Source organism: Lissotriton helveticus, chromosome 9, assembly GCF_964261635.1.
Source record: "Lissotriton helveticus chromosome 9, aLisHel1.1, whole genome shotgun sequence".
Taxonomy (NCBI): Eukaryota; Metazoa; Chordata; class Amphibia; order Caudata; family Salamandridae; genus Lissotriton; species Lissotriton helveticus.
Window position 1 is genome coordinate 1,093,918,977 of NC_136070.1, and position 13,686 is coordinate 1,093,932,662.

General features: G+C 40.3%; 1 protein-coding gene across 1 annotated transcript in view; it reads right to left on the minus strand.

Moving 5' to 3' along the window:
• Positions 1 to 1,331: 1,331 nt before the first annotated feature.
• DNASE1L3 (deoxyribonuclease 1L3) overlaps positions 1,332 to 13,686 on the minus strand; it is a 141,371-nt gene continuing 129,016 nt past the window's right edge. Inside the window, exon 8 of the mRNA XM_078661491.1 lies at positions 1,332 to 5,146. Coding sequence (XP_078517617.1) covers positions 5,018 to 5,146 — 129 coding nt within the window. The 3' untranslated portion in view covers positions 1,332 to 5,017. The remainder of the gene's footprint in view (positions 5,147 to 13,686) is intronic.

Sequence of the window (13,686 nt, forward strand, 5' to 3'; positions counted from 1 at the left end):
TATGTCTTAAACTGAAATGTGAATAACACTCCTACAGAAGATGTCTGCTACAGTAAAAGGTCAGTAATGGGCCCTTGACTCCAAGTGTATTCAAGAGCAGTTCATAAACAGATAAAACTGGTATGTCAAACCATGCCTGTGATGAGACAATCTATTTGCACTTATGCCGATTGCTTGCTTATACCACTATAATCATACATTATTTATTCAAACTGTCTCGTTTAGTTATGTTTACTTTAAGCATGTTATTTCTTTGTCGATATCAAAGTGTGCAAGAGAATCAAACAAATGTTTATTTGGCCCTGGCAAAGAGAAGGATGTGATCAACCTATGACTTCCCTGCTATGCAATTCTTTGGATTCAGCAAGTGCACAACGCAGCAGCCTAAGAACTTCTTATACCCCATAAGTGTGATCATATTTCTTCAGGATCCCAACTTCCTCAAGCATGAGGTACACCATGCTATTGACAGAGCCCTGGAACTTACAACTCCAATTGTTGGGTGACCTAAAGCACCGTAAGGGAGTAGACTTCAAAAATACATTTCTAGCTTGTGTAGCCAATGTGATCCAAAGTAGGGACCAGGAATCAGCAAATATGGTTAAAGGGTTTCATTTTGGATTTCCAATCAATCCAGTTTATAGGTAAACCAATAATAAGTTCAGAAGGTACAGCAATAGAGCAGCTAAGCTGAATATCTCAATAGGCTGAGTTGCAATAAAATGAGATACAGAACTGTGAAAGTAAAGAAACACAATAAAGCAACAGGTGTTCCATCAAGAAACTTACCTTCCTTCTTTTAAATATGAATTAAGTATAGGGTCATCTATTAGGGGTCTCGATTTAGGGAGCATAGAAGGTGTCAGAATGATCAGACTTCAGTACAAGTTTTGGGAAAAGGAAATAAGTGTTTATCATAACGCTTCACACTCCCAAGAATAAGGCAAGGAGAGAGGTCTGTACCTCTCAAATTGTAAAGCGAATCTCCGCCTTCTGTGAGAAACAGGTAATTCAGAAACGTCCTTATCTCCTTTCACAGCACCAATAACCAACCAAATCATTACTTCAGAGAGAATCTGCAACATCCCTTCAATTTCCCATCAAATTGAAACTTTGACTGTAGTTCTCAACCTTGATCGTTTCTGCGTCCTGGTGCAACATGAACAGAAGTCCTCTTTCAACCATTAATTCTCCACGTTCACTGCTAAGTTCATCCCTCCAAGCCTTACTATTAACAGTCTAATACAAACAATAAGCCTTTCTCCAACTTATTATGATAATACACCTGCGAAGAAAAAGAGAACATGCTGGCAAGGAATAATGCATTTCAATTGAGCCTGTCGTTCGGCTAAAGTTAGCATTTAATATTAATTAATTAAAATACATGATTATATATGCATATACTTCTAACTTGAAGAATAAATGCAAAACGTGAATAAAAGAGCATAACTGAACATTAGGGTATACATGTATACATTTCTAATCCCTACAATTATTACATTTCATTATTATGTTTAAACGTTTCACACACGTCAATGAAGTTAAGGCACATTGTGAATATACTGTCAGTTATGAGTATATTATTGCATTATTGTGACTTATAGGGGTGGAGCCTAAATTGAGCTGCTACACTACACCATTGATAAGAAATGCTTTTTGCTTAATTTGGTTGCCAGTTTAGTGAAATAAGATATGAGTGATGCGATATCTGGTGAATTCTGGTGGTTCTGGCACCAGAGTTCACAGCTACCTCCAAGGAAGCCAAATGGAATGTTGGGATCCCTGATGGTAGGGCGGTACCGTAGTCCATTCTTGATAAGGGAAGAGATTGAACTGTGATTGAAATCTTCAGCAGTTTGATCTAGATTGAAGGTTAAGGTTTTTGCCAAGTTTGAGTCCTAGGGGTTTGGTAGGTCATTGATAGAGGGTTGTCAATTGGCAATGCTTGTGGCATTTAGCAAGTATTGTGCCAGTGAATAACTATTGGGGAGAAAGATCAGCAGGAAGTCTGACCTTCAAGGGATTCAGGATCATCCAGTATTGTACATTTAAAGAGTGAGGAATTCTATATCCTTGGGTGAAATAACTATTAAGCAGAGCCTGCAGTGATGCACCTGCCACCAATGGCAGCGGGTGAACTTCAAACGTGGTGATCCACAGAGAACGAGATTATAAACTGTTACTCAAAAGTTGGCTATTACTGTAGAGGAGGAGAAATTGTATTTTTAAATATCAACTTTGAGGGTGCATGCATTCAATCTTTGGTAAGTACAAGCTGGGAACATGCCTAGTCTACTCATTCAGAGTCACAAACTACCCACCAGATTTATTCAACTCTAGACAAGTTCATTTCTTGTAAGATTCAGAAACAATGAAGAAACATGGAAGAACCATGCATGCTTTCCAAGAAAAGACTGCTATTTTGTACTTCAGAAGAACTTGTGCTGTAAGCGAACATTAATTCGGTTTACAGAAGAGTTTTTGTATTTATTTAATTATTCACATAATATGGTCTTTCAATAGGACTTCCTTATCTAAAATATTTCCTTGTCTGAATCACCGTTAAAAGGAAGATAAAGAGGACTGCAGCTTCTTTATGGTAGACACCATTAGAACAGTTGCCGAATAAAGGAGGGATCTTAATCATTAAGAGATTTAAAGCAAATGGAAAGATGTTGGAGCAGGATGCACTTGTGCATGGAGAGGCATTTTCCGGCTTGCATGGAGAGGCATTCCCCGGCTTGCAGATATTGGTACATGACAAGGCAGCTTAAGTATAATGAGGGAGGCCACACTCTGCACTGATTGCAATTAATGTTTGGTATATGAGGAAGTCCTAGTTATAATGAATGTACATAATCAAGCTAAGAGCCTACAACTCCTTGACAAATCGAGTGGTATGTCTTCTCTGGTAAAAATGGAAAGGATTTTTCTTGAGACTTTGAAATGAAAGAAGCAGGATGCCAAAACTTTAGCAATATGTGCCTTAAATGAAAATTCATCATCAAGCTTTACGACAACGTTTTTCAGAGTCCTTGATGATGGTGGACAATAACCCAAAGTGCCTGACCACTAGTCAGATGGCCAGATTGTAGCCGGGCCACCTAGCACCATAAGCTCTATTAGTCCAAGCTGAGGTTCAAACAATTTTTGGATATTCAATCAGCAATTGCTTTGAGGCCAGAGTGAAGACAGAGGCTGGCCACATGATTTTTATCATCCAGCCTGATAATCGGCTGAATAACATCAGCAACCCATAAGAAAAGAGCAAATCCAACCTAAGACCATCCCTCTCACTCCAACCTCTCTGAGCCTTTCCAGCAATGTGGAATAGCATACAGTGTTATAGCCTGCTGACAGGTCCCGAATGATAAGAGCTGCAACACCATGGCGTCACTTCTATTTCATGACAGGAGCGGATCCCCACTTGCTACTGATTGTCCATAGAGTTTTCTTTAATGAACTCAGAGAGTTGGATATGAACCACTATTTAACCAAGGTTGCTTAAGAAAGACAGCACATAAATAGGGCAATAATAGCTTAACAAGGAAGGATGTAGGAAAGTTCTCTTTAATAGTCTGAAGTTTGACTTTACAAGAAGCATGCAAGAGATTGCTAAGGCTTGATAGTGCACAGATATAGGGGAGTGTTTCAAAATTGAAACATTAGACAACAGACATGCACATGCTTATGTGATGTCTTACAGATACACATTTTGTGCCTATTGTTAAACACTAGGGTTCACAAGAGACATATCTTCCAAATGAATTGAAAACTGCAACTTGGTCTTGATAAGATTTCAAAACATTAACAATGCAGTATAGAAACTTTTAAAATGTGTCTTGCTGGATTTATTTTGAAAAACATACACAGAAGAACTTAATCACATATTTCACCTGAACAGAGAAAAGCTTGTTTGCAGTGATGCTAGGAGGGAGACCATGGTTACATTAATCAATCTTTCTGTGCACTGTCATTGGTTATTGGCCAGACATGAACAGTCACATACAAACATATTTGCAGTGGGCATGAAGGAGACTCTTAGACAATAGCTGAGCTCAATTTTCATATTGGACTGATGGGGTTGTTGTGTTCTTTCTGGGAGTGATTCTTACAGTATAGCTGTGTGATTTGAGCTGGACACGCAACACCAGGGATTGTTCCAGAATGCCCAGCTCAAAAATGGGAATATATTTTCACATTTTCAGAGTTGTGTCAATCCGGGATGTTAAAGATGGCATATCCAGAGTTTAGTTGAGTCACTTCTGGTCTTTCATTTGTTTCTGGGAAATCAATAACAGGCTAGCCTGTGGCGAGCGAATACAGAGTAAGGGATGCTACTGGCCAATATTTTCCTGGACGTAAATTGGGGTTGTCCCTTCTAGGGATTCGTAAGAAAATCAAAGTATTTAAAAGAAGCCTTTCTTGCACAGGTAGCCAGTGGATTCCAGAGCTGGACAGAGATAAGATAGTTATAAATGAGACCAACTATAAGTCAACCTTTTGCAGTCTTCTGAGTTACTGCATTAGATAGTCCATCATATAGATCAACGATGTAGACAAGACCCAAGTTCACTATCGTGGTAACCAACAATGGTTGTTTTTCAGTTTGGTAAAAGACATTCTCCAGTTTACTCTAATCCAACTTTTGAGAATCCCTTGATGTAGATGATTCTAACTTCTTAATAAAGGCAACTAAATTATTCTAATTGTAAAAACAGATGAACCATTCATAGATGTTTCAGCCACGTACCCTGTTAATTTAACCATCAATGTTCATAGACAATACCAGACATCAAAATTCCTGTTCATAGGTACAGAGGTAGCGTCGGTGTCGTATATCCTCCCCTTTCACGACCGCTGAACACGGTACTGGGGCTTGATGGGAGTTATTTTATAATGTGGTTTTCAACTTGTCACATTTTTGCGGGTGTTATGTGATGCAACCCTGAAGATAGCTCGATACATATTCCACTGCCATTTTTAATTGCAATAGCCACAAGACGGGGCGTTGTCTCTACGATGCCGTCCTGCGTTTTTTGCTCTTTTTGTTCTTTTTTGGTGCTTGTGTTTTGATCCCGTCGAGGATGCTAGTGTTTGCTTTCAGCTCCATTTCCACCGAGAAGTGGTCACTGACTGCCAGAGCCTGAAAAGTCAAGCACAAGAGTCTAGTTGTTAAGATAGATGTCTCGATATGAGCACTTGTATGACTAACACAACGGTAATACAGTGGAAAAATGTACCTGTAAAACACACTACGTCACACTTTTTTTTAGAAAGTAACAGCATACCATGTGGTAGGATTCCTGTGGTATTATTAAGAAAACCAGGTGCAGCACATCACATAAGAATAACAATGATGACTTGTATAGAACACACATCTTAAATAATAAATGTTATTGGTACCAGCGGTGGCTCCTCTGTTATGGCAGAGGAGCATCTCCCCACTGCTGATGCCACCAGATGAAACATGAAAAATAAAATGATAATAAAACAATTTCATCATATTATTTTTCATCACTGAGCCGAAGCCGAGTCTTGTAGGTGTGGCCATCCTGATGACAGCAGCAAACATGGAGGAGGAGTGGTGGGTACTATAAGTGCGCATTTCAGTTTGGCCTGCTGTCTTAGGATGGCCAAACTGACATGCGCACTTTGATTTCTCCAGACACCAACTTGAGTTGTGTTGCACAGCCGGGTGGAGAACAGCAGGCACAGGCTTAATCCTTGTAGGAGCACAAAACCAGCCAGCTAAGACCAATCACGGCGCTTCGCTCATGTTGGGTAATAATATTACCAGCATGAGAGCAGTGTCTAGATTGACGCAGGGGGATTCTGGGAGCCTGTGCACCAGCAGAGGAGCAGAAGAGCATGGAGGTGGTGAGGCAGCAGGGGTAGTGTTATATATATATATATATATATATATATATATATATATAGAATACAAGCTCCTCCTCGGATTTCACAGCGTTTTTTAAATATATATATATATATATATATATATATATATATATATATATATATATATATATCATTGCTCCAATTGCACCAAAAAGGACGGGGCTCCAGCGGTGGGTGCCGCTGCACGGTTAGCGCACCGTGTAATATCAATGCTCCAACAGCTTCTCTCCCAGCCGAGAGAGAAGTAGAAAAGCAGCACTCGCGGGGTGAGTTTCAGAAATTCTTTATTTTATTCCTGGTGCAGACGCGTTTCGGGCCAAGCCCTTTGTCAATGTAATTACAAAAACGCTATCAGGAAGACATTTTATGCAGCGCGGTGTTTCTGATGGAAACTGTAGATGGACTACCCGGCTCAAAACTACGGGCGCCATATTGGAATGTGCAAAAGTAACGTTGTTACATTGATCATAGGGCGAAATTACATTTCTTAACAACATAATTCATTTGGTTATGGAGCTGTGGATCAGCTTACCAATTAAATTCAATCAATAGCTGTTGTGACATAAAATTAAGCAAAAACAAGTACATTTCAAATATACGCTGTTCATTTCATAATTATTCAAACCATCCTTTTGGTTCTCTTATTGAGTGTACGTGTGTTTACGCATTTTATCTCACAAATATAAATAAAAGCGCCCAATCAATCAGACATTCCATTACTATCTTGCCGTGGATCGGCTTAGGCGGCTCCTATCACTAGAAACTAGTGATAGGATCGGCTTAGGCGGCTCCTATCCAGGATCGCAGTGCATATGAAAAGGAAGCACACCGACAATTGAGGAACCCTATGCATTACGAAAAATTGAAAACCAATCCAACAATGGAATTAAAAAAGACAATTGATGCGAAACTTATTTGTTGGAAGGACAATGGATTAATTGATGATATGGAATTGAAATTTCTTACTGTGGCTCACCCTATTTTGGCAACTATTTATTTTTTGCCAAAAATACACAAGGACCAAAAAAACCCACCTGGAAGGCCAATAATTTCCGCGAAGGGCTCATTATTAGAGCCAATGGCGGAATACGTTGATCACTTCCTAAAACCCTCAGTATCAAAATTAAACTCCTACATACAGGATACAAGCGACCTATTAAGGAATCTGGTAGATACACCATGGCAGGAATCGTATTGGCTTATCTCAATGGATGTGATTGGTTTGTATACCAATATTGATAATGACATGGGTGTGAAAGCTTGCAATTCCTTTTTAAAAGAAAGAACTTTGGAATTTAACAACCACAACAAAATGTTGGAAGAAATGTTGACAATTTGCCTGGAACAAAATATTTTCACCTTTGCCGGTGAAATTTACAAGCAACGGAGCGGGACGGCCATGGGTTTTTCCTTTAGTCCATCGTACGCATGCCTCACCATGGGGTGGTGGGAACAGGAAATAGCGTGGAACTCAAACAATGAATGGTCGGTGAATAAAGTGGTGAGTTGGAAGCGATTCATCGATGATCTATTCATAATCTGGGATGGAACAGAAACAGAATTCCAGGAATACTTTCAGACAATGAACAATAGTGTGAAAAATCTGAAATTCACATACAACATGAGCAAGGAAAGAATAATATTCTTGGACACAGAAATCTATATAAAAAATCAGCAAATTCATACAACTCTCCATCGCAAAGCAACATCTACTAATGCCACGTTAGAAGCCACCAGTTTCCACCAAAAGTCATTACTAAACAGCATTCCTTACGGTGAATTTCTGAGAATCCGGAGGATATGCAGCGAAGAAAATGAGTGGAAAAGGAATAGCAAACGTACAATGGAAAGATTCATTCAAAGGAAATACCCACAACAAACAGTGAAAGATAGCCTCGCAAAAAGCAGTACAAAAACACGCGAGGATTGTTTGAAGAGAAAAAACAAAGCAGTAGATCCCGAGACCAATAAAATTCGTCTAATAACAGACTACTCACAAGAAAGTGAAAAGATTGGCAAAATTCTCAGGAGAAATTGGAAATTGTTACAATTAGACAACACTGTCAAAGAGATTGTTGGAACACATCCCATAATAACCTACAGGCGTGCCAAAAATCTAAAGGATCATCTGATACACAGCCACTTCCAGAAAAAGAGACAGGATGACTGGCTGAAAACTAAAGGGTTCATGAAATGCCATGGGTGTAAAATGTGCCAGATAGCCAAGCCAACGAAAGAAATCACGTTGGCCAACAAAAAGAAATGGAAAATCAGACAGTGTATCACGTGCAAAACACCATTCACGGTATATGTGGTGGAGTGCCCCTGCCCCATGCAATATGTTGGAAGTACAACTGTTGAATTGAAGAACCGAATCTTGCAACATATGAGGGCCACAATTCATAAGGACCGCTCTAATGCCATAGCCAAACATATGGAACTAGCACACCAGGGTGATTGGCAAAAACTGAAATTTTATGGCATTCAAACAATTTTTAAAAGTGAGCGGGGGGGTGATCGAGCGAAAAAACTGCGACAAGTTGAATCGAAATTCATCATCAACCTGAGGACCCTGCACCCGAATGGGTTGAATCAATCGGAGGAGTTGTATGTGCACCTTTGAACAGACATTAATGAATCAATTTTGCAAGGACAGGTCTCAATAACAAGTATGAGCCAGCCTATTGGAAGGCAAATCAAACATTGATATTCGAAGCCTATTGGAAGGCACATGACTAAAATGCATTTAATTTTGTAAATTTGTGTTAATTATTAATTAAGATGCACCTTGTTTCAAAAATAGTGTTTTGTCAAAAATTCGCAAAAACTACAAGGACCACAATCCCTAGCACACCATGTGACAGGAAACACAGTTTTTTGAAAAAATGAAAAAAATTGTTGTGGTTAAATGTTTGTGGGTGGGGCAAACCCAGTGATCGTGAGCAAGGTGGAGTGACACCGAAACGCGTAGATCTCTGTGCCTGTTGCCCTTGGAAATGAGCAAAATAAAAAGGATTGCTGTTTAAAATCCAAAGTTGGCTGTGCGACCCATCTTTCCCAGCTGGGAGAAAGGTTTGAGGATAATAGCGGCTTGGTTCTGCCGCAGGATACCGCACATGCGTGAGCGCTGCATAATTTCCCGCAAAGGAACTGCTTTGGAGGTATATATATATATATTCACAGAAAAAACCATAGGTTATAGACCATATATAGTTAGGAATTAGCATTTACAAAACCTTGAAAATTCACTGAAAAAACCATAGGTTATAGACCATATATAGTTAGGAATTAGCATTTAGAAAACCTTATTTTACTCACACAAAACCATTGAAATTCCATATATAGTTAGTTGCACTAACTATATATCGCGCACCCGCAATCCACTGCTGATGATGTCACATATTACATCATTCATGACATGGTCAGTGACATCACTGATGACATCACTGATGACATCACTGATGACATCTCAAATGACATCACTGATGACAACATCCAGTGATTATGTGTTACTGTAAAGTTTAAATATGTTTTACATATTGAAGAATGAGTGGATGTATAAGTGTCTGAATGAAGGTTTTAGTAGGTGCGTGATTGACTGTATGAGTGAGTGATTAAATGCGTCTTACTAAATGCACGGGTTAGTGACTAAACTGTCTGAAAGTGTGCATCAGCATGTCTGTTGTTGTGCAAGCTGCTGCATGTGTTGATCAGTAGCTATATAAGTAGCTATATGGGTTATTGATTGGTTGCACAAGTATTTGTATGGGAGACTGAGTGTGTGTATGGCTGGCTGGGAGGTGTGTGACTCTGTGCAGATCAATGTGTACTTGTATCAGTGATTCTATAAGAGAGTAAGTATGTGTTAGTATATGTTTGAAAATGTAAGGTACTCTATGTTTAACTGTGTAGATTAGAAAATGGAACTGTGATTGATTCTTTACAGGACTGACTAGGTGTGTGAGTAACTCCATGGATATATATATATAAATCTTTATTCGGTTTAATCACAATGGAAAAACCATAAAAGAACACAGAATAACATGCATTCATAAAAATACACAAATTACAAACAGTTCAGTTAAAAATTCATTTCATATAAAAAGAAAGAAAGTTATTCAAAGTGTGCAAGGTGCCGGTTGCAAATAGATACGACCTGTTTTTTTTTTTTTTCTTTTTTCTAAAGGTTTTTCCTGTGTTTCACGATACACTTTAGGAAGCTGCTGACAAAATAACAGACATTCACTGTTTCTAACATTTGTAGTCTTAAAAGAGCAGGTCGACACTGTCTCATTCCCCAAGATTTAAGTATCGGTAAAAGCCAGATCTTTCTATGGGCTTGATGGTATTTACAAAGCAGGATCACATGCAAGTTCGACTGCGCTGATATTCCGTCACAAGAACAAGGCGGTAAAATAGCGTCCCAACAATTTTGTGTCGGAAAGGTGACCATTCTAAAAAACATGTTCAGCCTAAATCTCGTAATTAACATTCTCTCGTAAGTTGTTAGTTGTAGTTCAAGATACGGATGAATGACAAAAGACACTTGGATCATGTTTGCATGGATCACTGCCGTTTTCGAGGAATTGGATACAAGTCTTAACAATTCGAGATGCCTTAGTGCTTTCTGTTTCAAATCTTTTTTTGAGATGTCCATGATGGAAGCCGGGTCAAGATAATAATTCTCAAGGCCTAAATCATTGAAAAAATTCCTGACATATAAGAGCCACTTTATTTTCAAAGAGTTATCCAGACTCATTGCGTCTGCGATGATAGCTTGTGACAGGGCATTTTTATTTGACAACCAGATGCGGCGCCACAGCATCAAGGGTTCTATTTTGATTAGATCCTCCAAATAAGGAGTGGCTAATTCTTGGTGCATTGCGTAGATTGAGGTGCCTTTGGGGGTAGCTAACAAAAATCTTAGGAATGTGTTTTCCACCTTCTGGATAGAACTGGTGTCTATGTACCCCCAGACTCCTGCACCATATGTTGCAATTGCCTGGCATTTGGCCTTGTATATCTTAAGGAGTTCTCCTATTGGTCTTTTTCCTAACCTCTGGGAGAAAGATATTAATGCGGCAATTGATCTCCTAAATAAGAGTGCCCTAGTGTTAATTGCTTGCTTCCAACTAAGCTGGTCATCTATCATGACCCCCAAGTAGGGATAATGGGGGGTTAGTTCTAGCTTTTGGTTATTCAGCAGGATAGGGTATGTTCGTTTTCGACCTCTGCCAGCTGTCATGACGAACGTTTTTTTCACGTTGACCTTTAAATCTAAATTGCCCATAAAGGACGTGTATCTGCTCACTGCTTTCTGGAGTTCTCCGGGGGTTCGAGCTAAAATAACCGCGTCGTCCGCATAGAGCAGGGCGGGGACCAGGCGGTGATTTATGCGTGGGAGGTCCTGGGCCCCCCTCAACATCTCCCCCTCTAATCCATTGGTGTAGAGAGAGAAGAGGAAGGGGGCCAGGACGCACCCCTGCCTGACCCCACGCTCCACACTAAACGGGGACGTCAGCTCACCATTAACGCCAAAGCGAACTCTGGCCGTGGCCCCGGTATAGAGCTCTCTGAGGAAATCTAACAGGGGGGGATCTACCCCTAATTGGGCTAAGACCTTCCACAGCTTTGTGTGTGAGACACAGTCGAAAGCTGCGGAAAGGTCTACAAAGGCCATGTATATTTTGGTGGGAGTGGCCTGTGTGTATTTCCCCATTATTAGGGTGAGGTTGAGGACCTGTTCCAGAGTCCCAAAACCTTCTCGGAAGCCAAATTGGATATCCGAAATTATGCCCCTGTCCTCAGTCCACTGCTGGAGACGCTCGAGTATCACTCTCCCCACTACCTTTCCGAGCGAGTCCAGCAGTGAAATGGGCCGGTAGCATTTTACATCTTGCCGGTCCCCCTTTTTAAAAATGGGGACCATTATAGACTTTGTCCAGGAAGTTAGAATTCCCTCACTCGCTGCTGCTATACATACTCTGGTTAAAATGGGAGCCCATAGATCTTGGTTGCTTTTGAAAAGGTCCACCGGGACCCCATCGGGACCTGGTGCCTTACCTGCTTTGCTGCTCTGCAAAGCATCTATGAGGTCTGGGATGTCAAAGGGAACCAAAATGGGATAGTTCACATTAGGGGATAGGGATTCTGATGGTAGGGTATTTTTAAAAATTCCACCAAAATGAGAGACCCATGTATTTTCATCGATGGCGACCTCTATCTTCGGGGTATCCTTCTCTGTCAGGTACGGGGATCTGACTGTACGCCAGAACAAGTCACTGTTTTTTGTGACTGCACCTTGATGGAGATCGTCCCATAATTTTTGTTTAAGTTGGGCCATTCTCGTCTTTCTTTCCCCTATATATTGGCGCCTCAGGAGCTGGATCAAGTCCACATCTCGGGGGTTATTTTTAAGCGCAGATTTTAGCTTAGATAGGGCCACTGTGCAGTTATGATTAAACCACTTTGGTTTGTTATCACAATTTGACTTAGATTTTAAGGTAAGTAAGTCCTTTATGACCTCTAATATTAAGTTAAAATTCCTAAGGACTTCCTTATGGCTAGTTGTGAGATCCAGGCATTTCACTATGTTAGGATAGGACCGAGTAATTAATTTTTTCATTATATCTGCTGGGTTGATTTTGGCCCATTTAATAGTCAGTCCATTATATTTACCAACCTGGATCCTATTCTGCTTAAGGGTGATCGCCATTTCCGATTTATGGGAGGCATTAGCCGGCACGGATAGTGTTATTATTATGGCTGCGTGATCGCTGAGGGGGGTAACTATAACCTCAAATTCCTTCAGCTTCATCATCAGGTTTTGAGAAAGAAATATAAAATCTACTGTGGTCTTGTGTCCTCTACCCACATACGTCGGCAGAAATTCGTTCGGGTCTGCTTTTGGATGATTGGCAATCTGAAGATCCAAATCTGATAAGGCGGTATTAATTATGTTTCCTGGTTTGGTGTGCGCGAGGTGGGATAGTGGAACGTTAAATTCGTCCACTATCCCACAACACTCCAGATTAGGAGCTGTACAGGGGTGGAAATTAAAATCGCCTCCCCAAATTATATTGGTTGTCCTATTTGCGGGGCTCCGGTAAAGAATTTGTTTCAATTTGTCAGTTAGAGTGGTAATAAGAGTTATAAAATTTTCGTCTGACAAATTGTTATATGTATTAACCAGAATGATTGTGTCCTTATTGGGGAGGGTTAGTGTTAAAATTTGATGATTAGGGTCCTGGGAGGGTGTGGCCACCTTTTTAAAAGGTAGGGAGTTAGAAATGTAGGTGACGAGACCACCTTTTGGTCTACCCATAGTACTGGTTAATGCTGGGACGTTATAGGTTTTGTAGCCTTGTAGATGTAATTCTTCTACAGACCATGTCTCCTGGAGACAGATTATTTGATTTGGGGTTAGAAATTCCTGTGCTGAGCCATCGTTGATTTTATTTCGTAGGCCCGCAATGTTCCAAGAGGATACCCTGATATGTAGGGAATCATCACCAGAATCTGCTTCTAGGGTTATGGAGTCTTTATCACCAATAGCTTGTGAAGTGGTAACAGGCTGTGGCGAGGAAGATAGTTGGGTATTAGTAGAAGAGATTTCTGATAGTGGTCAATCGACCAATTCTAGGCCACTATACCTATTATTTAGCGGGATGTTATTCCATGGGTCCCATCGTGACTGTTCTCTATGTGGGGGCCATTGTGTATAGGGTCTTCTGTCTTCCCACCTTCCTCCCTGATGGCGATGTCTCACCGTGTGCCAAGAATAAT